Source organism: Mangifera indica, chromosome 14 (assembly GCF_011075055.1).
Source record: "Mangifera indica cultivar Alphonso chromosome 14, CATAS_Mindica_2.1, whole genome shotgun sequence".
NCBI lineage: Eukaryota > Viridiplantae > Streptophyta > Magnoliopsida > Sapindales > Anacardiaceae > Mangifera > Mangifera indica.
Window position 1 is genome coordinate 4,912,345 of NC_058150.1, and position 26,305 is coordinate 4,938,649.

The 26,305-nt window shown below is 32.7% G+C and overlaps 4 protein-coding genes across 6 annotated transcripts; 1 reads left to right on the top strand and 3 right to left on the bottom strand.

The window, feature by feature from the left end:
• Positions 1-331: 331 nt before the first annotated feature.
• LOC123196090 lies at positions 332-1,296 on the bottom strand. The gene is made up of 3 exons (XM_044609970.1): positions 1,099-1,296; positions 967-1,011; positions 332-813 (listed from the first exon to the last, which is right to left on the bottom strand). Exons 1-3 carry the CDS (start codon positions 1,198-1,200, stop codon positions 523-525), a joined length of 438 nt encoding a protein of 145 aa, XP_044465905.1. The 5' UTR covers positions 1,201-1,296; the 3' UTR covers positions 332-522.
• A 1,060-nt stretch (positions 1,297-2,356) lies between these two features.
• Positions 2,357-6,812, bottom strand: LOC123196088 (inactive TPR repeat-containing thioredoxin TTL3-like). Of its 3 annotated transcripts, none has more exons than XR_006497598.1 (8): positions 5,622-6,812; positions 4,693-4,888; positions 4,416-4,597; positions 3,996-4,329; positions 3,681-3,885; positions 3,487-3,593; positions 2,966-3,168; positions 2,357-2,677 (listed from the first exon to the last, which is right to left on the bottom strand). XR_006497598.1 is itself a non-coding variant. In XM_044609967.1 (7 exons), the coding sequence occupies exons 1-7, from the start codon at positions 6,521-6,523 to the stop codon at positions 3,016-3,018; spliced, it is 2,079 nt and encodes a 692-aa protein (XP_044465902.1). In that variant the 5' UTR covers positions 6,524-6,812; the 3' UTR covers positions 2,830-3,015. The 3 variants fall into 3 exon arrangements, 1 of the variants encoding a protein (XP_044465902.1); XR_006497597.1 differs by having other exon boundaries at positions 2,357-2,698; XM_044609967.1 differs by lacking the exon at positions 2,357-2,677 and having other exon boundaries at positions 2,830-3,168.
• Positions 6,813-17,383: 10,571 nt separating this feature from the next.
• On the top strand, positions 17,384-18,532 carry LOC123196946 (senescence-specific cysteine protease SAG39-like). The gene has a single exon (XM_044611102.1). The coding sequence runs from the start codon at positions 17,384-17,386 to the stop codon at positions 18,416-18,418; it is 1,035 nt and encodes a 344-aa protein (XP_044467037.1). The 3' UTR covers positions 18,419-18,532.
• Positions 18,533-22,252: 3,720 nt separating this feature from the next.
• On the bottom strand, positions 22,253-25,971 carry LOC123195805 (ketol-acid reductoisomerase, chloroplastic-like). The gene is made up of 10 exons (XM_044609648.1): positions 25,567-25,971; positions 25,383-25,475; positions 25,005-25,070; positions 24,738-24,878; positions 24,341-24,568; positions 24,130-24,247; positions 23,910-24,049; positions 23,619-23,786; positions 23,337-23,492; positions 22,253-22,865 (listed from the first exon to the last, which is right to left on the bottom strand). Exons 1-10 carry the CDS (start codon positions 25,855-25,857, stop codon positions 22,497-22,499), a joined length of 1,770 nt encoding a protein of 589 aa, XP_044465583.1. The 5' UTR covers positions 25,858-25,971; the 3' UTR covers positions 22,253-22,496.
• Between the last annotated feature and the right edge of the window lie 334 nt (positions 25,972-26,305).

A 26,305-nucleotide genomic window follows, 5' to 3' on the forward strand; every position in this document is an offset into this window, starting at 1 on the left:
TTATATATTAAAAAAATATATACATGATATTATTTTTCATTTATTCGAACCATTTGTTTTCAGGCCAAAACATGAGACTAAAATAACGTGTCCATTATTTATACATATAATATAATATCCATACCATATATCTTTTCATATCCACATAATATGTTTTAATATTAATATGATATGGTATCTTTTAATTTGTAATTTCTTTTTTTAAACAAAGTTTCATAAAAACAATTACAAATTAATACATCTAAATTAAAAAAAAAATATGTTTGACTTTTAATCAAATATTAGTATTAATAAATAAATAGAATTATATATTGAAATGATCAAATTTTTATTTGTGATTTAAAACTCATTTAAAATCAAGGTTTCACCAACCATAGAAGGTTATTCACTAGACTGGAGTAAAATTCAGGCATCCTCGTCCGTACCGCTAACTCAATTGGCTGAGATCAGCGCTCCCGCCAAAACACCAGAAACGCAATGACTGAGCAAACAAACCCAATCAAAACGGAAACAGGCAAACAGTCAAGCTAAAGTTTCTGACCTTTTCCGTTTGGTCAGCCATTTTATTGGTATTTCACTATTCTCAAATCCATGACACCACGGCATAGAAGCAGAGGCATTAGAAGCTTGGGAGACTTCTGTGTTATTAAAGACATCGACGGAAGTGACGCAACACTCTTGCCAACAGAGTTCGTTTAGGTCAGTCAATATGCTGTTGAGATGGATGGATGCGCACGGCCCTATGTTCTCATTAAGTGTGGATCGTGATGGATCCATCACGTCCAATGACTTTACGGCATTCACTAACACACTCTGTTGAGTTATTTTAGATTTAGCGAGACAGTTTGTTTATGTATACTACATCCTAATCAGTTTGGAAGCCAAGAAAATTAGGTTTTCGATTAATTAATTCATTTTCTCGGGAATCAAACAGAAAATTGATTGAGTTCTAGAAAGCAATCTAACCTTCGGAGCTTTGTTGATTCTCTTGAAGCCATGCATGGCGATGATCTGCAAAACATTTAAAAAAAAAAAGACATAAATATACAAATATAAAACAATTATGTCTAGAACATAAATGAAATTCGAAAAGTAAACCTGATTGAGAAAATCGACTTTGAGATCTGATTGCTTGCGTGAGAGAACAAAATCTATGTATGTTTCCATCGATAGCTTCTCCTTTTCCTTTCTCGCTTTCATTATTTAATATTATTTTTTGTGGCGCTCGCTTCCTCTTCAACTACTGGTATGGTAGCTCATGTTAGATATAAACTCAGGGAGTAATGCGATTATGTATAATATTAGCTGACGTGGCGCTCGTCCATCTAATAATTTGAATTTAAATCAATTAAATGGGTGTGTTAAGAAGAAGAAGAAGATGATCAAGAAACTGGAGTGAAGGCCAAGGCGAACTCTTGCTTTAGCCTCCCGTTAGCGAAATCAAAGTCGGCAAGATTAATTTTAAAAGTCGCGCTGGGATCACCAGGACTTCCCCTTTTGAAGCTTTTGGCATTGGCCAGTAATTAATTCATCAATGTTTGTCCTTGTTTTATTGTTCTGATAATTAAGGGGTGTTCATTATTAAAACCAGGCTTCTGTCAGAGGGTTTCTTTGAAGGTAACCTTGTTTACAGTACAGGGAATCTGGGACCGTATGGCTCTCACTAAACAAAAATTACCTTGACAGATTTCGATAACTTTTTATTAATAATAATAATATAATAAATAATAATTTTATTTTTGATTAATATAATAAATAATATAAAATAATATATATATATATTTTTTATTATTTTTACTCAAATATAATAATTATTATTTAAATTTAATTATTAAATTTTATCAAATATAATAATTTTTAATTTTAATAATAAAAATATTCACTGAACCAAAACCTCTGAGAAGAATCAAACAGAAGAGAAGGGCCATATTTACCAGAGCAGACAGGGTCCTCCTGCCTTCCAACAACCACACTAACCTATACGTACACACCGTACCCATAATCACCATTTCCTTAGATCTCTCCCCTCCTTTCTGTTTAAAGTACCGTCATCCAGACATGCGAGGGCATTTACGTAAACCGAAATTGTTCGCTTAGAAATAGAAGAATCCAAAACCAGTAAATAATTTTTTTAGTTAATTTTGGTACATTTATTGACTTCCACTTTAACAAAAGCAACATTTTCTAAAATAAATAGATAGTCCATTTACGAGGGTCCTGCACTAAACCAACCAGAATCTAGAGCCAAAAGTAATGGGTTATTTTTGTTCACAAAATTAGAAGCAAAATTTCTACAGTTTTGGAATCAATGCATATGGGTAGTAAACGATGCTAGCAAAAAGAAATAATAATTTAAGAGAATTATAGTACAGCCTAACAGAAAAAAGAAAAAAGAAAACTAAAGTGAGAATATTTAATCAAAACTCAGCTGGGTGAAAACGAATATTGAGGAGGCAGAAAAAGGTGAAAAAGTTGACATGAAGATGTCAAGGGATATAAAAACATCAATAATTCACCCTCTTTTCAGTACAATCCAGCAGGAATCCAACAATTCAACAGCGTCACCAACCAGCCAGATCAGATCTCCCCATCTCTCTCCATCAACAACACATTAAAACTAGAGGGAATGGATCATAGATTTCAATTGTACTGCTGTTTTCCAGCTTTTCTTCAGACACTAAAACAAAACTAGCATCATCTGTAACCAAAAGTTTTTTTCTAAAGGAATGTAAGAGAAGGAAAAAAGAGAGAGAGAGAGAGCTAATAATGGCTTTAAAGTTGAAGTATTAAAGCAGAAAGCATATATATAAATATATTGCAAATGAGAACTAAAAGAGCTAATTTCTCTATGAGTTTTCCATTGCCTTGAAACTCCTGTAACAATTGTATAGCTGATATGTCACAGGCAAAATTGGTAGTCCTAGTATGAATATTGAATTGATGAATAAATCCACTGGAAAATTACCATTAGAAGTGGGGGCTTGAGCCATCACAAAACATGAACGAATATGTATTCTATAGACTAAAACTTCTCACTGATTCCTCCAAGATTTGATGGCTTGGGCAGATCATCTCCTTCACCTTATCCCCATTCTTGTAAATCTTAAAAGTTGGAATGGTTCTTATTCCCTCTGATTTTGCTACTGCCAAACTCTCCTCGACATCCACCTTCAACAATCCAAAAAAATAAAAAATTGTTAACAAGTCTATTTAGATAACATCCATGTTTGAGTTGTTTTGGTATAATAACATTTCATTTTATTCTCTTGTTAAGAAAATTTAGAATTCCCAATCCAATTGAGTCCTACACAAACAAAATCAGAACTTTTGGAAAAATGAATGCACTAGCGAAGGAAAATACATGGGAAAAAAAGAACTTGGTATAGATGATGCAATTAAACTCATTTAAAATAAAATTTAGAATTAAGAGAATTGATCCAGTCAACCAAGGGCAAGTGAGCAAGTGAAGAGTAATAAATTATCTACCTTAAGAAAATGCACCGATGGATATCGCATGCAGAGTGTATTTACGAATGGGGATATTTCTTCACACTTTTTGCTGGATTCTATTTTAAAATGTACTACAGAAACACCTGAAATCAGATAGCCAAGATGAGATATGCTGAATAGCAGAAGAGAAAAGACAAACATGCAACACTATGTCAAGAGACATCTCTCACCAGGTGATGATATAGCAGCTTTGTATTTTTCTAGGCTTGAAACCTCTCCTACCTCACCACCCAATTTCATGTTATTTGTGAACTCCCCACAAGATTTCCTCAATGCAACTTGTGCATGGTGCAGAGATTCAGCAACCTCATTGTCTCCAGGATGTTCTTTCCTCAAAGCCTCGTAATCTCTGAGGGCCTCTGACCACCACCCAAGCTACAAAGTTAATAACAAAAGACACAAAAATCAATCAGAAATTTACAAAGATAGCACATGCTACGTAAAATGCACAAACACACTAAAATAAAAGCAATAGGTCTATTCACCTTTCCATTTGAGGCAGCCCTACGAAGAAGAGCCTTTTTGTAATTTGGTTGAATTTTTAGGGCTTCGTTGCAGTCCTCTATGGATTTTTCATAAAACCCAAGCTTGGCCCAACAAACTGCTCTATTACAATAGAGAACAGAGTTGCAACTATCATACTTAAGGCCTTCCCCATAAGCTGAGCATGCTTCTGCGTATCTTCCAGAACTGAAAAGCTCATTACCACAAGTACGAGCTCTTACCACCATTTTCACATTCTTTAACACTGCTGCAATTTCTAAATTACTGCTATCAACAAGCACAGCTTTGTCTGCTGCCGAAACTGCATTCTCAAATCTGCACCACATCTATCATATATTCTCACTTACCCCAAATAAACAGGGAAAAGAATATGAGTTTGAACCTTATAGTACAGTGCTCACCTTCCTAGTGCCATCTCGACCTGTGCTCGTACATAGAGCACATAAGCTTCTGCAACCATACCAAAGAACTTAACTTGCGATGCAGGAGGATAATGTTCAAATTTAGGCATGTTTGACAGGCAAGAATCTGCATCTTCAATTTGCAGGAGTTTCAACAGGGCTTCAGCTTTGCAAGCGACAAGCTGTAAATGTCATTCTAAAAATGTTCAGGAAATCTGAATCTAGTTCTAACTCAGCTAGAAGAAAAGGGAAAAAAGGATCAGGATAGTTGTTACACCTGAGGAGAGGAGTCTACTCCAATTGCCATTGCTGCATCAGTTTCCCTGACAACACCCTTCCAATCGCCAATCTTCCTGCTATCTGCACATCTATTTAGATGCTTCTCAGATAATTGCAACTTATGCAACTCAGCAGGATCCAGGTGTTGGCCAGGAAAAAAGAGGTGACGTCGGACATTCTCAGCCTGCCCTAATCTGAAAAAGTTACCCAGTTACAATTTGCTGCTTCATGAACAAACAGTGAAAAACAAGATGCTTATGGTAAATACATCGACCTAGTTTGGAGAAAAGCATGAAGATCAATTAAATATCTATAGAAAAATGAAAGGTACCATATAAAGCATGAGTAGATAAGCTATGACATTCTTAAAGTTGACTGGGAAAAGACAAGTTATATTACAGAACAAAAATGTTAGAAATAATTCTTGAAGAGCACTAGAATATCTAGACGATTGATGTGAGAGCCAAAGGAAAATTATAAACTTGAATCAATCACATAACAAAGTAAAATGAACCGTACATTTCAATCCAAGAAACCAACCAGATGATAGGTACTGTTAACAACTCTAGACAGCTAGCAGCATCTCAAGGACCAAACAATTTAAACGTGTAACTTCAAAAAAAGAATGAAAAAAATCAGTAAGTGTTTATAAAGAAACATAAGATCTAATATCCCAAATCAACCAAAAAAAACGAAAATTCACCAAGGAGGATGACACCGAAACTGGTCCTAAAGCCAGAGCAAATAGACACCAACATCAAAATGCCTGTGAAAGAAAGCACAGAAACAGATCCAATCCATGGCAAAACCAAAAGGAAACGCAACAAACCAATAACATTAACATCATCATTTCTTCCAAGAAAACAATAAAATAAAACATTACACAAGAACAGAAAAATAAGCAAGAAACAAACAAACAAAACTCACCTAAGATAAAGAGAAGCCAACCTCTGGTGAGCCCTCATATAAGCAGGGTCCAGTCTGACAGCCTCCTCACACTCGGAAACAGCCTCACTCAACCTCCCCACCGCAGTCAAAGCCGCCGCCCTGTTGCTCCTATACGCGGCGTTTTCAGGCGACATAAATATGGCCTTATCGTACAACTTCAAAGCCTCAACAAAATTACCCTTTTTATACATCTCATTGCCTGCCCTCTTCACCTCCTCAGCATCCACTGCATTACCTAATTTCGCATTATTATTATGATTATTGTTATTACAATTGCTATGACCACGCATTATGCTGCCGTGTCCGTAGTTTCCCGTGCCCGTACCTAACGTGTCAGTTCTGTTAGAGACACGAGACACCATGCCAATTTTAAGGATCTTTCCAGATGGACAAATGTTGCCATTTGGGAGCACACTTGCGGCGTTGGGATTTGAAGAAACGGAATGTGCTCCATTTCCATTGGAGATACTGCCACTACTACTCACGGTACTGAAACTCGAACCAGAATAGATCAATGGCGGACCAGCAGAGACTGATCTCCGGTGACCCGGTTTGAAATTACGTGGAGTTGGGCCGGATCCGGGTGATCCGGAGAGCTCACCCGAGTGATTTTTTGTTTTGTCTTTAGGCAATTGAGGAGTGGTATTGCTATTGCTTTTGGCAGAGGCTGAACCAGAAGAGCTGGAGCTGCTGCTAGATGTGGTGACACCACTGGCGTTAGTAACAGAGGCACGGGTTAGCAAAGGTGAAACAGGTGAACCCAGATCGAGTTCTTTGAAATCTGGCTTGTTGTTGTCGTCGTTGAAGGTGAGCGAGTTAGCAAATCGGTTGGTTGGGGAATCAAAGTTTATGTCTAGTAAGGATTTCTTTGAATGTGACATTATAAATTAAACAGACCCTCTGGTTTGTTGTTTCTCTATGATAACAGTGTAAAACTAGAAGAAAAAGAACAAAACATGAAAGAGTGAAAGAGAAAGAAAAAGAAAAAGAAAGGAGCGATGGGGATCTCGTGACATAAAAGGAGGAAGCAAAGAATGAATGTGAATGATACCAATTGTTTAAGGGAGAGAATAATGAGCTTTTAATTTTCTTCCTTTTGGTTAGCAGTGATCTGAACTACTCACTCCCTTACAGTTTACCTGCTTCTTCACTCACGAGACGACAAAGCTCTAAGCTTCCCCTCTCTTTCCTCAACGGCTACGGCTATGTATCCATTGTTTCTTTCTCCCTTTTTATTTTTTTAAATCTTTTTTATTCCAATTACACAAGGGGATTACTCAGTTATTTCTCAAAATCGATATTTGTGCGACTCCACTACGCTGCTCTTAGCTTTTGCCAGCAAATTCGATTGATTGTATGGGGCGCCGCGTTCATTTATTTGAACACTTTTTTTTTTGTTTTTAGGGAAAAATTTTATTCCAATTAGTTTTATCATTGTTACAATTCAGTCAATCATATGGAATGTATTAAATTTCGAATTTAATAATTATTAAATTAAATAAATTAAAATTTTAATTTAAATATAAAATCTTCTTTTATTAATTAAAACAATCTTTGGGACACTGTTTAATTTCTAATTAATAAAAATTATCTTAAAAATCTATCATTTTATTATTTATATTATTTAATTTAATTTATCAGTAATAAAATATAATAGGTAACACTGTTATTTTAAATATTAAAAGATTATTAAGAAAATCTTGATTTTATTATAATTATATTGTTATTTACTAATTTTTTATGACAAAAATAATCGTATTTTCAATTAATATAACAGGTAATATAAAAAAATATTTTAGAATAATTATACTTAAGTGTATTTAAGTAAAATAATTTATTACTATTTTTTTATTATCTCTAATCAAATACAATAATTATTTATATTTTTTAAATTTTATCAAACATATTAATAATTTATATCCGATAAATTTTTAAGTAATCTATATTCAATATAATTTTTAATTTTTAATAATAAAATTTATTCAAACTAAACATGATTTTATTTGAACACATTACCCTTTCTTTCACCTCACCAAACCTGGCTTCCATGTATTCTTAAATCCAATATAAAAAGTTAGTTCCACTTATGGAATAGCAACCATTTACAATTTAGGGCTCTTAATTCTTTTCCTATTCGAATTATAATTGGATTGACTTGAATTGGTAAGAATTCTATAACTAGTTATGTCCTTTTAGAGTCTACTCAAAAGGTTTCATTTGTGTCATAGTTATTAATTTTTTAACAATAAAATTATATTAAAAAAACCCATCAATATAAAGTATAAATAATAATATATTATTATACAATTGAGTGATTTTTAATTAAATGTAATATAACACTAAATTATATGATAATATATTATTAGTATTTGTATATAAAATTATACTAATTATTTGTATATATAATATTATTTATTTTTTATATTCTCATGCTTACGGACTCAAACATGTAGGAAAAATACCATTTTATATTAATGGGTGGTCAAAAAAGGTCAACTCTTACATTCTCGTTGTCTCATTTACATATTGGGGCAAAATAGGTAATTATTTTAATTTCTCTTTATTTTATTATAAGATTGGTTCCTAATTTTGTTGCATATTTTAAAATTTTATCTTCAATTATACAAAACAAATCCATGAATAATGATTTTACCATTGTAAAAAAATAAATCATAAATAGTAAATGGTGAAGTATGAGAGTACGGATATACATTACATGTAAAAGTGGGTCATAAAATTAGTTGAATATTTTACATAATTAGCAAAGAAGAAAAGGCCACCAGAAGTTTCTATGTTTATTGAAACATTTCCCTTCCCAGCACACTATAATATTACATACTTTGCCTGTGTTTACATAAAATTACGAGACGTGCATCCTCACAAACACTTTGCGTGGATCCACGTTAGACCATGTCAATGAAAATAGTAAAGGCGGGGTAAAAAAGGTGGAGACAGAGGCAGCTGGCCATGTGCAGAGTGCCGTGCCAGCTGGGCCATTCAGGGAACCCTAAGTTCTGAAGCAATACCACTCCTCAGCGCTCTCCAGCTAAGCGGAGGACACACCCAATATTTTTCATTTTCTTTACCGAATAATTTGTTTTTTAGCCGAGCCGAGCCGAATCAACAGAGAAGCAGCCACTTCCATTTCTTGATATTTAATATTTTTCTTTTTATTTTAAAATGGGATATTAACTTTGTAATTTAAATTGGATTATCAGCGTAAGATCGTCATGTTGGTAATTTTATATCTAAAATAAAAATAAAAATATTATTTATATATATTTTAATTAATTTTGTTTAATAATTTTGATATTAAATATTAGATTTAAAATTCATCTATACAATATGATTGGTTCAATTTTAAATATAATGATTTTATTTAAATAAAAATTTTTATTAAAAAATATATATTCACATCCACGATACCCTTATTAATTTTTATATAGTACAAAAATAGTATCCAAGCTTTGAAATTTCAAACTTAAGAGTCGATCATCCACTTCCCAACCCATCTATTTGTACCTAGCTAGAAAGTTGACTTTGTAGGGATTTTTTTAACGGCATAACAAGAATTATTGTTTGACATTTACAACTTTAATAAATATTAATTCTTGGAAACAATATTTGGGATACAGTTGTAAATATCTACAACTGAATACGGTACGTACATACGGGTACAAAATTAATTATTTTATTTTCTACGGTTAATTTATTTATTCATACGGTTGTTATATTATTGCACTTCACTGGTTAGAAAGTTAAACGTAAAAATCTGGAGTAATTTGTCATTATCACTGTTTTTTTAATTATTTTTATCTGGACAGAGTTACCAATAATAATTTTCATCTCTTTCCCGAAGGTTTTCTGCAAGAAAACAAAAAATAAATTCTCCAAAAATGATTTGGCTCGTATCTGAGGGTGAATTTAAACTGAATTAAACCAAATAGGGTGAACCTCATTTTTTACTTGTTTTTAGGGGGTTCAACTTAGCTTGTATTCTGTTTAAGTTTATATGAATAAGTTAAACTTGACTCAAACTTGTTCAACTCGTTCATTTGAATTTGATGCACTTATGGTTTGTATAACGTAGTTTAAATTTTTTTTTGAATTCAAACCAAACCGAACTCATGTTCAATTTGGGTTCATATACATTAGCTAAACTTGGCTCAGACTCGTTGAACTCGTTTATTTGGATTTGGTTCACTTGTGGTTTGTGTGACATAATTGAAAATTTTTAAATATATGTTAGCTCAGATTCAGGTTTATAAGTGATTTTCAAATATATTTTAACTTTGATTTGAGCTCAAGTTCATCTACGTCATACTTGGGTTTGATTTCGTTCGAATAAAACTTGTATCAAACTTGAATAAGTTCACTTCGAATCCAACCATATTTGTATCTTTATCATTGTAATCATTTTACTATTTTTATATTTCTTCCAAAACTTGACCACAGTTTCTTCCTAAATCATCAGGTTTCTTGGTTTTCATAGTAATTAATATTCAAGTTGATGAAGATATTCATGATGAACCGAAGAATATCAAGCTTATTATATTATAAGAATAGAAAATGATGGTAATGGGATATGGCATGATCTTCTAAGATTATGGGGGTCCAATTGAGAGATCTTATTTACATAAAATTGGTCACACGATCAACCGCTAGACTTAATCTAAGTAACAAATTAAAAAGCTTTGATTATGGGAATGGAATCCTTGTACTTCACTAAATTATTAAAGTAAAAAAGAGACCGCAGTTTCACTTATATCCATCTTCGGCAAACTGTTACGTACTTTTTTCAAGGCCAATAGACTATTTTTCACCTAAATTTTAATATCAAGAGAGATACACACCAATAGATTTTAAATGCCAAAGTTTACTTTTTCAATAATCACTAGCAAATTCCAATTCTTTTTGTTTTATAAAAAAGATCCATGTGAACATTTCAAAATGCCCAAACGTCTTATTTCCACCCAAAGTATGTTGTAATGTCAATTTTCATCCATTAACTTTGAAAATATCATTTATTTACCTATAGACTATTAAATATATTAATTTTAAGGGTAAAATCATCATTTTATATATAATATTAAAAAAAAACTACAATTTTTTTCTCTTCTTCTCGTAATTTAAAAAATTAACATTTTTTCTTCTAAATTAAGCTTTAAAAAATTACATTTTCCCCCTAGGGTTTAGTTTCAATACCTGGTCATTCTCTCCGACACCATCATTGTCATTTCTCCCTCCCAACGGTTCTCCTCCCTTTGACGGTTTACCTCAATAAAACCTTAACCCCTATTACATCGTTTGGGATAACGAATTGTCTTCCTAAACGATAAAGACAAGATTGATCATCGATCTTGTCTTCATCATTTGGGAAGATCATTTGTCTTTTTAGATGACGTCACATGACATCGGAGAGGTTAGGGTCCCGTTGAGGCAAATCGTCGAAGAAAAGAGAACTATTGGGAGGAAGAGATAGTTGGTGATTGTGTCGGAGAGAGTAGTCGGATATTAAAACTAAACCCTATAGGGAAATGTGATTTTTTAAAACTTGACTTAGGATAGAAAATTGTTAGTTTTTAAAATTTAGAGAGAGAAAATAAGATAAAATTTTAAGAGGTTAGAGTTTTATCAACTTTATCCGTCTATAGATAAGTAAATAAAATTTTCAAAATTAAGGAATGAAAACTTAAGAATACAATATACTTTTGGATGGGCATAAGTCCTCCGACCTTTCAAAATTGACATACTTTAGTTTTCGAATTCACGGAAATTGTGAAAAGTTTGGCAGGGCAAACGTTGGAACGAGACAACCATCGAATTTATGTTAAATTTGTTTTAAGATTGCTGAGATATTAGATAGGGAAATTATAAAAAAATAGGCAAAAGTAAGAGGGTTTAAGTAAAATTGCTCAAAAAATTCAGATTAAAGCAAAAATGCCCAACTTTTGTGAAATGTCGAAATTGCCCATATCTAAACACAACAAATTCCCCATATATAAACATAACAAATTCCCTTTGTCCCCACTGTAAGTTTACTGTTCAAAAACAGGGGAAAATTCAAAATTTTCCCCTGTCCCACGGTCATCCCACTGTCGGCCAGATTTTTGATGATTTTCGTGGTTTTCGATGACCGAAAATGGCACAAAACGTTAGCATATCTTCCGTCATCTTGTTTGAATCAAGTTATTGTTCATATTATTGAGATTTGAGTGAGATTTTGCAGTTTGAAACTTTAAGGTTTCGATTTTGAACAATGCTTAAAATGTTTTGATTCTTGGTTGATTTCGTTGAATTGGTTGAGGGGTTTTGTGTTATAGCCTATGTAAATTTGATTTTTGTTGAAATTGGAGGCCGAAACGACGAATTTTGGTCAAAAATCCCTTCCAAAATGTTCAGTAGTCCGACAGTGGGAACAATGTTTCCCACTGTCGGACGATTTCTCCCACTGTTGACAGTGGGTTAGGGGGCTTAATTAGTGTTTTCAAAATATTAGGGAGCTGTGTGAGAGTCCTCATTCCACTGTGGACGTTTTTTAAATTTGCCAAGTAACAATGGGATGTTGTGACGCTGTCGTGGGATGGGGGGGAAATTTAATGTTTTCAAAATTTTAAGGGGAGGGGGAACAGGGGGAGATCTACGGGGGTCCATGTGAAATTTTATACTGAACAGTGGCAAGCCTTGAAAACCGTGGATTGGGTGGAAATTAACTTTTTTAAAACTATAGGGTTTATATGAGACAGATTTTGAACGGCCATAACTTTTGATCCGAGAGGAGTTACGGGGCCTGTAATATATCAAAGCGAAGCTCGTTTCGAGCTCTATAACGATAACCAGCTTTGTTGATTGCACCAAATTTGGAGGCCAAAATAAAACTATTTCAATGTGTATTATGCAGTTTTATTATTTTATCAAATTTAAGATTTTCGGTTTTTATGATTTTGAGTTTGTTTGTGACCGGACTAGACTTTTTTCATATGACATTTTCAAATTTAATATTTGTAATTATGATGTGCTTTTTTAGACACGTTTTACGATGTAATTACGAAATTTTTGATCGATTTTTCGATTTTCTCATTCATAAGCTAGTTGAACGTTCAGTTTTATAAATTTAGATCTGTTTTTTAGATTATTGAGTAATTTTTTTATTATTGACATTCTAAGGTATTTCAATATATGTATTTATTCATAACATATTATTTTCAATATAGTTTTCACGAATTGATTTTTTTTATTCGAATTCAGAAATACGAATTTCTTCTTTCCGAATAAACCTGTAGTAATTAATATTAAATAAAAATGAGAGTGAAAGTAAGTATTTAAGTGATATAAAAAATGTATGTAATGAGAGTGAGAGTGAGAGAGTTTATATATATGAGGGGAAAGATAATTTTGGCATTTTAGAAAATGCTATGGGCATTTTTGCTTAATAGAAGGGTATTTTGGGTATTTTTTAGAATTTCCCTATTAGATATCTACTATGGAGCCGCATGTTTGCATTTGAATTATGACATATACACGTAACGTCATTTTATCAACTCAATCAATTAAATATAATACATGGGTGATATGTTCTTGTCCCATAACCTTATAAAATATTATAAGCATGTTACATGCTTCAACTTAAATATTGTGTTTTTTCGTAAATAATATATGCTAGTTTTTATTATTATTGACAACATTCCCACTTTAGTCTTGTCTACAAAAAAGGGTCTCTCTTCGTCACTCCACCCAGACAATGTTCGTCGCATCGTCCTTCATCTGCTCTTTCAGATTTGGACGATACTTCATCGTCTAGATCTAGACGACGAAGGGTCATCCTTCTTCGTCTTTTGTAGTCAGAGATGGAAGATTGGTGGAATACGTCAGTTGTCAGTGGTAGCTGGAGAAGGAAACAAACCCTAGAGGTGAAATCTAAACTTTTCAAACTTTGAAGGTGAGTTGAGGTGTTAGTTTTTAAAACCTGAAGGAGGAAAATAGTGAATTTTAAAGTTTTAAAGTTTATAATTAAAATGACGATTTTATCCCTGTTCCTAACTGAAAATTTGGACTGTAGTTTGGTCATGGATGAGAAAAAAAGTTTTTTATCTTTCATGAATATAGGTTTAAGAATGCCCTAAAAGGGTGGGAAATAGTCCTTTTCCCTTTTATTAATAGAGCTTTAACAGAAAATGATCTTACATTTATTCAGATTGGTGGCCATGTCCAAGTTCTTTATTATCCACAACTTGTTCCCTGTATGATACAGAGAGAAATGAGTAACTGTAACATAGCAGAAATAATATTCAACGGCTGAAAGCAGCTGGCACATTAGTCTGAAAATTGTAGAATAATTTCACGTGCATGCTTTCTTTCTTGTCTGGAAAAACGATTAGAAATTACTTGTTTTGTAGATGTCATTTAGAGATGGACAATTTCAACATCAACACTTAATTTTTAAGAACTCAAGGTTTTTTTCTTTCTTGCCTGAGGGGTTAACTTGCGTTAATGTGACGAGTGACGAATAATAATAAATAATAATATTATTATTGTTATTAACTTAGACATGAACCGTCAAAATAATATAATATATAGTTTTATGATAATGAGAATTAAAGGCCTCAACCGACATTACATTATCCCTTTCGTCTTCCAAAAAAATTAGTCGCTTCCTATGGTGATGAGGTCAGCGTACATCTTTTAGTAGATATAACTTGTGCATTACCAACTCTAATTCTTATTAAAACAAGAGCTGACACTTGGTCCTAATGAAAAGACAAGAAATTGCGGAGCAAATGCTTCATTAAAACAACTTAAAGGTAAGTCTTTTCATGGGCGAAGACAAAGAAATTCTATCGAAGATAACTCTGACTTTTCTTTAGCATTTTTAGAGGTTGTCACCATTGAAAATGATCACTGGTGATAGAAAAAGGAAAATTTAGGGATTTGGAGAGTAAAGTAGTTATTTTTAAAAACTTAAAAACTTTGGATACGAGAGAATTTATGAGATTTTTAAATTTAGAGAATGAAATATGATAAAATTTTAATTTTTTAAATTATTTTAATAAATAATAATTTTATTTTTAATTTTAACTAAAATTTTTAATAAAAATTTTGTCATAAATAGGTATTTAAGTTTTTAAAATCTTACAGATATATATTTATTTTAATATTAAAAATTTTGTCATAAATAGGTATTTAAGTTTTTAAAATCTTATAAATAGTCCTCTGGACTTTTTCAATTTATTAAAAAGTTAAAAAAAATCTATTCTATTACTGTTGATATTATTATTATTATTGGATAAAGTAAACCTCATTTAAATTAAACTATTTTTTGAGATCGAACTAATCATATTGAATAGATAAATCTCGAATGCAAAATCAGACCTTTAATTTTAATTTATAAAATGATTTTAGAGCTAGCCTAAGTTATAAGGTTCTATTTGTTAAGTGATATTGAATTAAAAAAAACAAGAGTTGTGTATACATTTTTTTAACCATTCTATTGGGTGAAATGTTTTCACCTATTTTTGATTTGTTCATTGTGCCATTACTTTACCAATTTGTACGGATCTGTTAACCGGGTCTGAGCCTGGAAAGTCTGGGTATTTTGTTAAAAATATGAAAAATTTTGGAAGCATTTGCCCATGAATATTGAAGCTGAACAAAACGACACCACTCTTTTTTATTTCGGTTCATCTTTGTTATGGATTGGAAGTTGGGTTGCAGGGCTGAAATAGGCCTAATTTAAGGCCTAAATTTGAAATGCAACTGAGAAGGTGGAATTTCCTTGAGAAAGGGACTGTACATGGCCAGAACATGCCATCCATGTGATTCAAATGATTGTGGTGAAATTTCAGTGCATTGATGTGTAACTTTATTTGTAATCAATGAAATTATATCTATACACATTTGAACATACAATTAAACATATAATAATGCATAAACGTCTATGGGTAAATGGTTAAAGCGCCCAACTCATAATTGGCGAATTTATAGGTTTAATTCCTACTTAATACACACCAATGGGACCTCCAATAATTGTTATACATGTCAATGGGGTGGGTCTTAGGCCCGCATAGTGATGGACTTTTGGATTGAGCCGGCCCATGTAATTTTTAAGGTCGAAGACCCAACTCTACATATATAAGGTCTGGTCGGGCCTTACTCGGCTAGCCCATTTAAACAAAATTGTTTTAAAATTTTTAATTAAAAATTTAAGCATAAATTATTTTTCAATTATTAAATTCAAGAACAAAATCTTGAATATTTTATTTATAATCTCTTATTTGTGGTAGAAGAATACCGTAGTTATATGATAAAAAATATTGTAAATTTATAATATAGTACAAATAAATTAATTTACATACTGTATAATTATAAACATAAATAAAATTTATATATTATATTATTTATCTACTTCTCTTCAATGTTCAAATTTCTAAACTCATTTGATATTGAATCAATTTGTAATATTTTATAATGATAAAATTGAAATCAAAATAAAATTATAAATACAAAAATTATTATTTATGAATTTAAACAGTTTTCGAAAGAGAGTTGATGAGAAAAAATGAGATTGAAAATATAATGAAAGAATTGAGATTGAGATATTTGTAAATAAAATTGGAAATGGAAAATATTTGGATTGGTTTATATAAAAAAATAAAAAATAAAAAAAATTCAAAAAAATAATAAAACAATGGCAATACCCATTGAAGGCTTCTACTTGTAGCAGAAGCAACTGAAGCTTTTGTTATTTTGTTATTTTAATTTTTTTAATTGTTAAATAGTATCGGGTCTACTTATGGACCTAATATTAAAGTTTATAGTTTGATCTAGAAAACCTATGAACTAGAGCCAACACGCTATAGTATCAAAGTGTATCCTTTCAAATTGGGCCTAAATGTTAGACTTTTGACTGAGCCCCTATTGACCCAACCCAATTGACGTGTTTAGCCCTAAATCATTGGAATTTCATAATCTATACATATATATCATAAAATATGAACAATAAGAACTAACATTCTTATTGAGACTCGAACTCACAGGAAGAAAATAGATTCATGAATGGAATCAAATATGTAGTTTTTATAGAAAAAAATATTCAATTATCGGGGATAAATCAATGTATTTCTAATGTTGAATTATGATCACTTATGTGATTGAATGATTTTGAAATAAAGATAAATTAACACCAAATAACATAATGATATAACATTAGTATAACCAATTTTATACTCAAAAGTATGTATATGTCCAAATTAAAATTTGAGATGGGTCCAGATTAATTGTATATGAGTAAAATTATGCATATTCAATTTGAATACATAAATAAGTACACTTATTTATGTCATCATGTGATTAGATATTATTTTATTTTTAATTCAAAATTACTTAATTACATGATAATAAACATAAACCGATTTATGTTGAAATATTTATATGAATGAATGAAACGGCACACCACAGATCATTCCTTCTGTTTTCTTGTGGTAACATTTGATCAAATGGAGCTCCAATTTAATCAAGGCGTCAAAAAAAAAACACTCTAAAGCGACAGACAAGTTTCAAGAGTGTAACTTAAACGGAACGGAACAATACGCAAGCACATCAAATGATACAATTTTTCGGGCACGCAGATGAGCAGTAGCCTTTCCCTCACAAAACTTTACGAGAAAATTTTCTATATAAACGTCAATAGAATGTGTATATTCACTCTCACCTTCAATTCATTTCTAATTACTAAGAAAGCTGCGATGGAATTCAGAGACCAGCCGTTCCTATGCCTTTGCTTGGGCTTGATCTTCGTATTGGGAGCTTGGGTTCCGCAGGCTACGAGTCGTAATTTTCAGGAAGCATCAATGTACGAGCGGCATGAAGAATGGATGGCTCGTTATGGGCGTGGGTACAAGGACGCCAGTGAGAAGGAGAAGCGCTACAATATTTTCAAGGAAAATGTGGCCCGCATCGAGGCTTTCAACAAGGCCAATGACAAACCTTACAAGCTAGGCGTCAATGCATTTGCTGATCTCACAAACGAAGAGTTCAAAGCCACCAGAAACAGATTCAAGGGCCATATGTGTTCTCAGTTAACAAAAACAGCTTCGTTTAAGTATGAAAACATCACTGCAGTTCCAGCTTCTATGGATTGGACAAAGAAGGGCGCTGTCACACCCATCAAGGACCAAGGCCAATGCGGATGTTGTTGGGCATTTTCAGCAATTGCTGCTGTTGAAGGAATTCATGAGATAACAACTGGGAAATTAGTATCTCTCTCAGAGCAAGAGCTGGTAGATTGTGACACCAAGGGCGAGGATGAAGGCTGCAATGGTGGTTTAATGGACGACGCCTTTAAATTCATCATACAGAATCATGGGATAGCTTCAGAAACAACCTACCCTTACCAGGGAGTCGATGGGAAATGCAGTGCAAGCAAGGAGAACAGTGATGCAGCCAAAATAACGGGCTACGAGGATGTGCCAACAAATAGCGAAGCAGCCCTATTGAAGGCAGTGGCTAATCAACCGGTTTCTGTTGCCATTGATGCCAGCGGCTTTGACTTCCAGTTTTATTCGAGTGGTGTGTTTACAGGCCCCTGTGGAACTGAGCTAGACCATGGGGTTACTGCTGTTGGCTATGGAGCGAGCAGCGATGGCACCGAGTATTGGCTGGTGAAGAACTCATGGGGCACAGCATGGGGCCAAGAAGGATACATTATGATGCAGAGAGATATTGCTGCCAAGGAAGGCCTTTGCGGTATAGCCATGGAAGCCTCTTACCCCACTGCTTAAAATATTATTAGAATCGAAATCGAAAGGCCGGCGCCTTCTATTGCAATTCCTGTATGTAGAATACTACTCTTTATATATGCATCCTGTATTGTCGCCATTATTGTTTCTTCAGAATCTCAGAAGAAACTTATGAATATGTAAAACTGTCATTGTATAATATGTATGAAGATCGATCGTTGCAGTTTCTTTCTAGTCCTTGTTTCGGAATTTGGCGCATATTTCAACTCCATTTTCAACCAAATTTTAAAGAATTTTATTTCATTTAAAAAGAATTCAGGATGAAGCTTTTATAATGTCCGTTAACAAGGAATTGCGAAGCTAGATGAACACTTGCTTTCAAGTAATCAAAGTAGTTCGAGTAGTTTTGATATGGCGTTTGTGTTGTAGCCTGCGAGAAGAACGTGCTCTCTTACACTGAATGCATTTCTTCATACCAGTAGGCTGAAAAGCCCGCCAATTTCTGGCCCATCATGTTAGGATTGAAAGATCGGCCTTTACAGGTTTTTAATGGGCCAACTCATGCACTTTTATGGGACCATACACCAAATTATAATATTTTAATTTTTAATATTTTAATAACTTTTTAGGTTTTCTGTTGATTAGTTCACGAGCCTTGTCTCAAGGCTCCAACACAACCCACATGACCTGTAAATCTGATATGACTTACTATAATAATAAGTTATGCCAAAAAAATGGTTTAGACTGTGTCGTGGGCTAAATCGATTACTTTGATATGTCTATTTTAATATATTTCTTAATATTTACAAATAATGGGACGAAGGGTAAAGATGGATTGTCAAGAGCATAAATCAGGTAGGATAGATAGTTGGTCAAATCTTATAATATGAATCATATATAATCAGCAATTGAAGTTAGGAGCTCTCTTAGGGTTTCCACATTAGGGATATATGGAGAAAAGAGTTGAAACATATATTTAATTTTTATCTGTATGTAGAAATGTAATGCACATAATAGTAATTAAAATAAAATTTTTCAAAATATAAAGACCAACCTCACTCCAATACTAGTGATATTTGCTACAAAATTTGCACTAAAGTGTAAGGGCATCCCAGAGATTTGATTTTCTCAAAGAAATGGTGTACAAGATTTCGAAATTGATCACCCAAAGACATATAAAAGCTTCTATACATTATTCTATCAATGATGAAATTGAAATGATGACTACAATTACGGACCACTCAGTTTAATAACTCCATGACTCTTCAGTACTGCTTAGATGGGGAAAAAGTCATGGAGAGAAAACAGTCAAAGAAATCTAGTTTGCCCTTAGCGATGCTACATACACTATCTCTCATCAACCCTTGACACAGTGCAACAAAAGGAAAAACCATGGATCAATTTCATTGTCTCCACCTTGTAGAAACTACAAAATCAACCCAAGACGTTTTTCATTTTGAAAAACGAGGTAGGAAGTACGAGATCATCACAATAATACCTCTTTTCCTGCAACGAAGTATTGAATCACTCAAATCCATCCGTTCATTATCTAATTCTTTATTAATCTTGTTATTAAAATTATAATTTTTTAAGGACATAGTGAATATCATCACATACATTCATTTTATATAAGTGTAATTTGAACGAGGAAATTACATTTTAAGGTTCTCCCATCTAGATTTTTTGGGAAAGAGAATTAGTTGGTTCTTGCAAGCAACTTAATGCACCGTTTCCTTTAAACCCTTTGTGCAACATGCAACAAAGAAAATAAGTGGACTGCCCCATCGTTTTCACCGTGTAGGAACTACGAAAACACAAGGACGTCTCCTCTTTTTGTAAAATCATGTATGAATTATGAGATCGCACCAAGAACTCCCCCTCACTAACCCAAGCCAACCAGTTCATGGAGTCCGTATAAAAAATTAAAATTATTTTAAAAGGATATAGAGTGTAAGTGTGTGTGACATCAGATTTGTTTTTATGTAAATATGTAATTTACATAAGTAAATCACACTTTTCCACCTCTTTATGGCATAGAGATCATTTTTTCATTTAAAATCAAACGCCAATTTAAAAACTAGCAAAATAAGGGTAAAATAATTCGTTTACAAATCAAAATTTTTTAATAGATTAAAAAACCCTCATACAAATCTCATCTAAATATTTAAAATATGATAGTTTAATTATTTTATAAGTTTAAAAATATATAATTTAATCTCTTTGTTTTATTGAAAACCCTAATCATCAGTGTCACCAACTCATTTTTGTCATGATCTCGCTATCTTAACCTTAAATCACTATTAGAATCTCTCTTGCAAGCTCTTTCACTCAATCAAGTCATTGACGACTTAATCAAGTGAAAGAGTTGTTGATGCGATCTCAAAACACAACAAGAGAGAGGGTGATGGGAGGTTGATAGGATTGAATTAGAGTCAAATCGAACTCAAACATGACTTGACTCAAGTTTGAGTCAACTCCATTATAACCAACTTGAATTAAATTTGAGCTAATTTTGGGTTGGTCGCAGATGTTGACAAAAGATTACTAGTTAGATGATTATACTATTATTAAAATAAATAATATCATTGATGAGATCAATAATATTATCAATAAAATAAATAATATTATCGATAAAACATGCAAACCAAACTCAAACTAAAATTTTGATTTGAATTGAATCGAACACCTCTTTAATCTAAAATGGTTTTGTTGAAATTCACCCCTAAGGGTTAACAAAAAGGGAAAAGAGTAATGCCCTTGAAGATTGACCAAAAACAAAGGAAAAGTTAGTAATACAAGAAATAAGAGGGAGTAGATCAAGGGTCTGGGAGTGTAAGGTGGATTGTTAAAGGATGGTGTCAATGCTAAGGACCCAAAAAAGAAAGAAGTGACGGTTAAAAAAAAAAAATTATTTAAATTGAACATTTGAAGGATTTTTAAATTTTTTTAATTTAGGGTGATAAGATTAACAAAAGAAAGATGTGATAGTAAGAGGGCCAAAAAAAAGAGATTTTTTTAATCGAATATTCAAAGGATTTCTAAATTTCCTTAATTTAGGGTGATAACATTAACAAAGTTTGATTGAAAAATGTTATTGATACTTTCAAAAGTTATGAGGGTGTTTTTGAAACAATCCTTGGATAGAAAAATGTGATTCCTCATTCGGATTTTTTAACCCGAACCAACCGCTTGTGATCTACGTTTAAAAATAATTTGATACAAAATTATTTATTATTTTCATTCTTTAAAGTATTTTTATCATTTTAATTTCTTTACTAAATTATTTCAATCTATTATTAATAAAACATACAATATAATAGTGTCTTATTGACAAATAATTTAAAAATTTACATATAAAGATTTTTAAAACACATTAATAATTTAAATAATCGAATCAAATTTTTATAACTTAATAATAAAAAAATATTTAAATTAAAAAAATATGAGTAATTATAATTAAACAAAAATACAACTATATATAATCGATAAAGATTTCAAATTCTTACTATAAAGATATTACACATAATTATAATATAAATAAGATCTTTAAAAAACACATTTATAATCTAACCAAATCAATTTTTTATTATTTAATAATAAAATAAAATATTTAAATAAAAATAAATAATAATAATTATATAAATATGTAATTATATACAATTTATTAAAATAATATTTATCTAAAACATTCATATTAATTCAAATCATATCCGATTACTTTTATATGAATCATAACACTACTCAATTTAATTTTAAATCGTATTGAGTTAATCTAAAATAAATTTCATATAAAAATACTCACCCTTAATCTAATATTTTTAGTATTAGACTACCAAATCATGTTAAGAATTGTTAACCCTAGATTTTCCCTTCAAATGCTCAAACATAAATGCCCTCTCCCCCGAGGACTTTTATTACCTCAAAACATAAAAAGCATTTCCGCGTCTCGTTCAACATCAAGCATTTTTCATAATAGTGTTGTTCTACGTAATACTGAATAACACTCAACCAAGATAGACAAATACAGCTAAAGGCTCACAGACAGAATACATTTTGTGTGTCGAACGTCCTGTGTAGGGAATTTTGTTGGCTACTTCAAGTTAAAATGTTCCCCCAGGATTTAATTGTTAGATTGACGCAACTCTGGACGCACAAAATCGGCATCTGGTGGAACTGAAATGTCAACGGTAGGTCTCAACTGAGCGCAGACTTCTATGGCTCCATGCACTGGATCTGAAAGGAAGTTGCTGATGAGATCTCGATTGATGGGGGCACCGCTGTCCACTGCCACCAGCGCCTGTTGCGTGAGGTTGTAATCAAAACGAGGGGCCCATTTCCTTGATCCAAGCCGAGCTGTTGTGGAGCAGTTATCCACCATAAAAGAAACTCCTCGAGCATGCATAAATGGGTTCAATGAATCTACAGACTCAATTACACTTTCATTGATGATCTCAGAGTATGAGTGCCCCTTCTTCCTCAAGACTTCAATCTGGATATTTCAAAACCAAAAGTAGGATATCACTAACAGAATGAAATGAAGGATTTCAATCTACAAACCTCATAAACACAGGCAGTCAATTTGAAAATTTAGAATCCTGAATTCCAAAGCTACCACAGTTAGTTAATCGTATCCATTGAAGATTTAATAATTATTTGAATCTAAAATAATATCAAATTTTTTTAGTGATGCTATGTGTATATAATGAGCACCAATTTAGGTACTAATGATTTATGTGTCACCACATGATTGAGTGTTAATTTATCCTCAATTTAAAATCACACTATCACATTATAATACATCATCATTGGTACCTAAAATTATATTCATTATATGTGCATATAGTTTATTGATATTTTTAAATAATCTCTGTTTTATTCTGTGGAAAAGGGTTTCTAGCCATTGTATTCCTGTTCAAGTAACTAACAATATAACAAATTACTCTGAAGGGGATCCCCATACCTGGGCCATCATTAAAGCCACATAGACACCTGCAGTAAAAGGGCACAAGGGGCCTAAGTCACTAGCTGGCCGTGCTGCTCGGACACGCTCACCAACTTTCCACATGCGAGTCTGATCAATTTTTCCCATTGGGAAAGCTGGTAAACCATCCTTTTCCTATAAATTATAAACATGACCAAAAATCAGTTTTATTTGAACATTAGTGCTACTCAAAACCAATTAAAAGATTAGAGTTCAGAATTACTTCAAGTTGATCAAAGTTATGGTGTTGTAAGAACTTACATAAAACCGACGCCCAGCCAAGACAACACTGCGGATCTCACTACAACTGGCTACATCTTCATAGCACTCATACAAGATGTCCATGCAAGGATAAAATGATGCACTATAAGCTATCTCAAATTCCTTTTTCTCCTCTTCAGATAGGGAGTTGTAAACAGCCAACATACCCTGTTTAAAAGAAAATAGAAAATTGGAAATGGTTAAACTAGAAAACACTCCCATCAAAGGAAAGAAAATACCGTTCGTATTTGTGCCGAGAAAACAAATTCTACAATTTCATCAAAAGGCTACCTGAGTAGAGATGGTCTTGGATATAATTCCTGTAATGCACTCAACAGTATTCTTGTAAGCCTGATCTTCACTCATTCCATTGACAGTGTACCTTCGGAACAAGGACTCCACAATTCCATGAACAGCACCAAGTAAAATGCCTATCACCCACAAAGAAGCAAATGTCAGAAATAGAGAATTAAGCTCACCATAAAATTACAGATGTGGGAAAAGAACTCACCCCGCTCCCCAAAGATATCACTCCTATACTCCTGCTCCAAAGTGGTGGCAAATGTGAAAGGAGAACCCAGGGCAACTGACCATCCCAGGGCAGCATCAGTTGCTCTACCATCAACATCCTACATAAGTAATATTCAGCACCTTAAAGTCTGCTAAACAGATTGGAGTCCAGGGAACAAAAACTACAGGCCCATGAATGATAGAGAGCAGACCTGGTGGACAGCAAAACTGGAATTAATTCCAGCACCATTAATCTCTTTGCCTTGAACGTAAAGTCTCCTCACAGATGGACCCATTCCCTTGGGACACACAGCAATCACACTAAAATTCTTTGGGAAATCAAGTCCCATTGACTGCAGATGCCCAAGAAGAAACCCATGAGAAAGTCCAAGGATGCTGTTTGGCTTCATGTGGGAGAAAATTTTCTCATAGTTGTCTGCCTGTAACATAATATTAATCAGATCCCCTACACCAGATAATGAAATAACCAAATATTATGAAGAGCAGAACAATAGAATTGAAGATAATACAACAAAGTCCTTTCATTCGTATAAGCACCATACATATCAACCAACATTATAACACAAATCAAGAATATGCAAAACCAACCTGTGCAGCATCAGAAATCAATAGCAAAACAAGATCACTGCCAGATACAGTTTCCCATATATCACCCAAAGTTCCATTCTCTTCAGTGAAGCCAGCAGCACGAGCTTCAGCAAAAGAACGAGAGCCTTTCCTAAGCCCAATCTACAATACATAAACCAACCAACGGAAAGAAAATACAGATTTACAAAACAGATATCAACTGAAAGAATCCTAGGAGATAATCAGCCATAAAAGAATTGATCAAAATCGAATGCCATTAAAGATTACCTTGACAACAATATCAGATTTTGCTTCTGCAAGGGAATCCCTCAAATTCTGAGCTTGAGCAGGTCCCTAAACAGAAAAAAGAGGATAAGGAGGCTTTAACTCACAGAATAAGATAACCACACACAATCATCTAGAAAGAACTCCAGTGAAATACAACATAAACAATTCGGGTATGTTATTTTATACCACATCCAAAAAAAGGGTAAAACTAATAAATTCATTAGCCATCCTATAAAATCAATATTTTCAATAAGTATAGGTTAGGAAATAGTACTTCTAAAAAAATCCAGTCACCTAACCAATTAAATGTAATGCCTCGAGTGATGCACATCTTCAAAGTAATAAACTGATTATGAAAGAAAACGTTCAAAATGAGACCTGAGAACCCCAACCGATGACGCCAATCTGCTTAATTCCTTTGAATGCATCAGGTAGAAACTTGAACAAATCCCTTCCTCCTCTAACAATGTACTACAAAATTAACATATTCCATCGATTAGTTTGTATCCAATTTGAGAACACAAACAGAAACTAAATAAAACAAACTGAGGTGTAAATATACCTCGTCGTGGCCAGCAAGAGAGATCTTCTCCTTCTTGAAGACAGAGGTCTCGAAATCCAGAGACGTAGGAGTCTTAATCGTTGGCATTGACACCATGCGCGCACCGAGAGCTGAACCCACACCGACACCATTTCTACCGGTGGTAGCTTTTATAGCTCTCGATGACTTGGAGGTGGACGAGAGAAAACTTAGGTTGAGAGTTGTGAAAGCTGGTTTTAGGGCTTTAGATGAAGAGGTTGCAGGTGTTGAGAGAGGGGTCAAGGATGTAGCTGCCGCCGCCGCCGCCGCCATTCGTGACTAGTTAAGAAGCAGAAACAGACAGATGAAGAGGAAATGAAGGAAACTGTTTTTGAGGGTGGCACAGTGTGTCAAGGCCAACCCTAAGGCTTATGAAACCATCCGATTTTTACAAAATTTAATATCCTTAATTTTAGAGGTATACATAAATATTGAATTTATTAATAATATCGATTAATTAAATTTTTTATTTACAATTAATTTTGAAAAAAACCAATTTTCGCGCCCTTTAAAGATTTAACCAACTTTATATGAATATTACTAATAAACAATATTATATATATTTATTCTTAAGTAAATCGATAAATATAAATATGATTTATTATTATTTAATTAAATATTATTTTATTTTTAATTTAAAATCACTCAATTACTTAATAACATATATTAAATAAATATCTATTTATATATTTAAAATAAATATATATAATTTTATTATTTA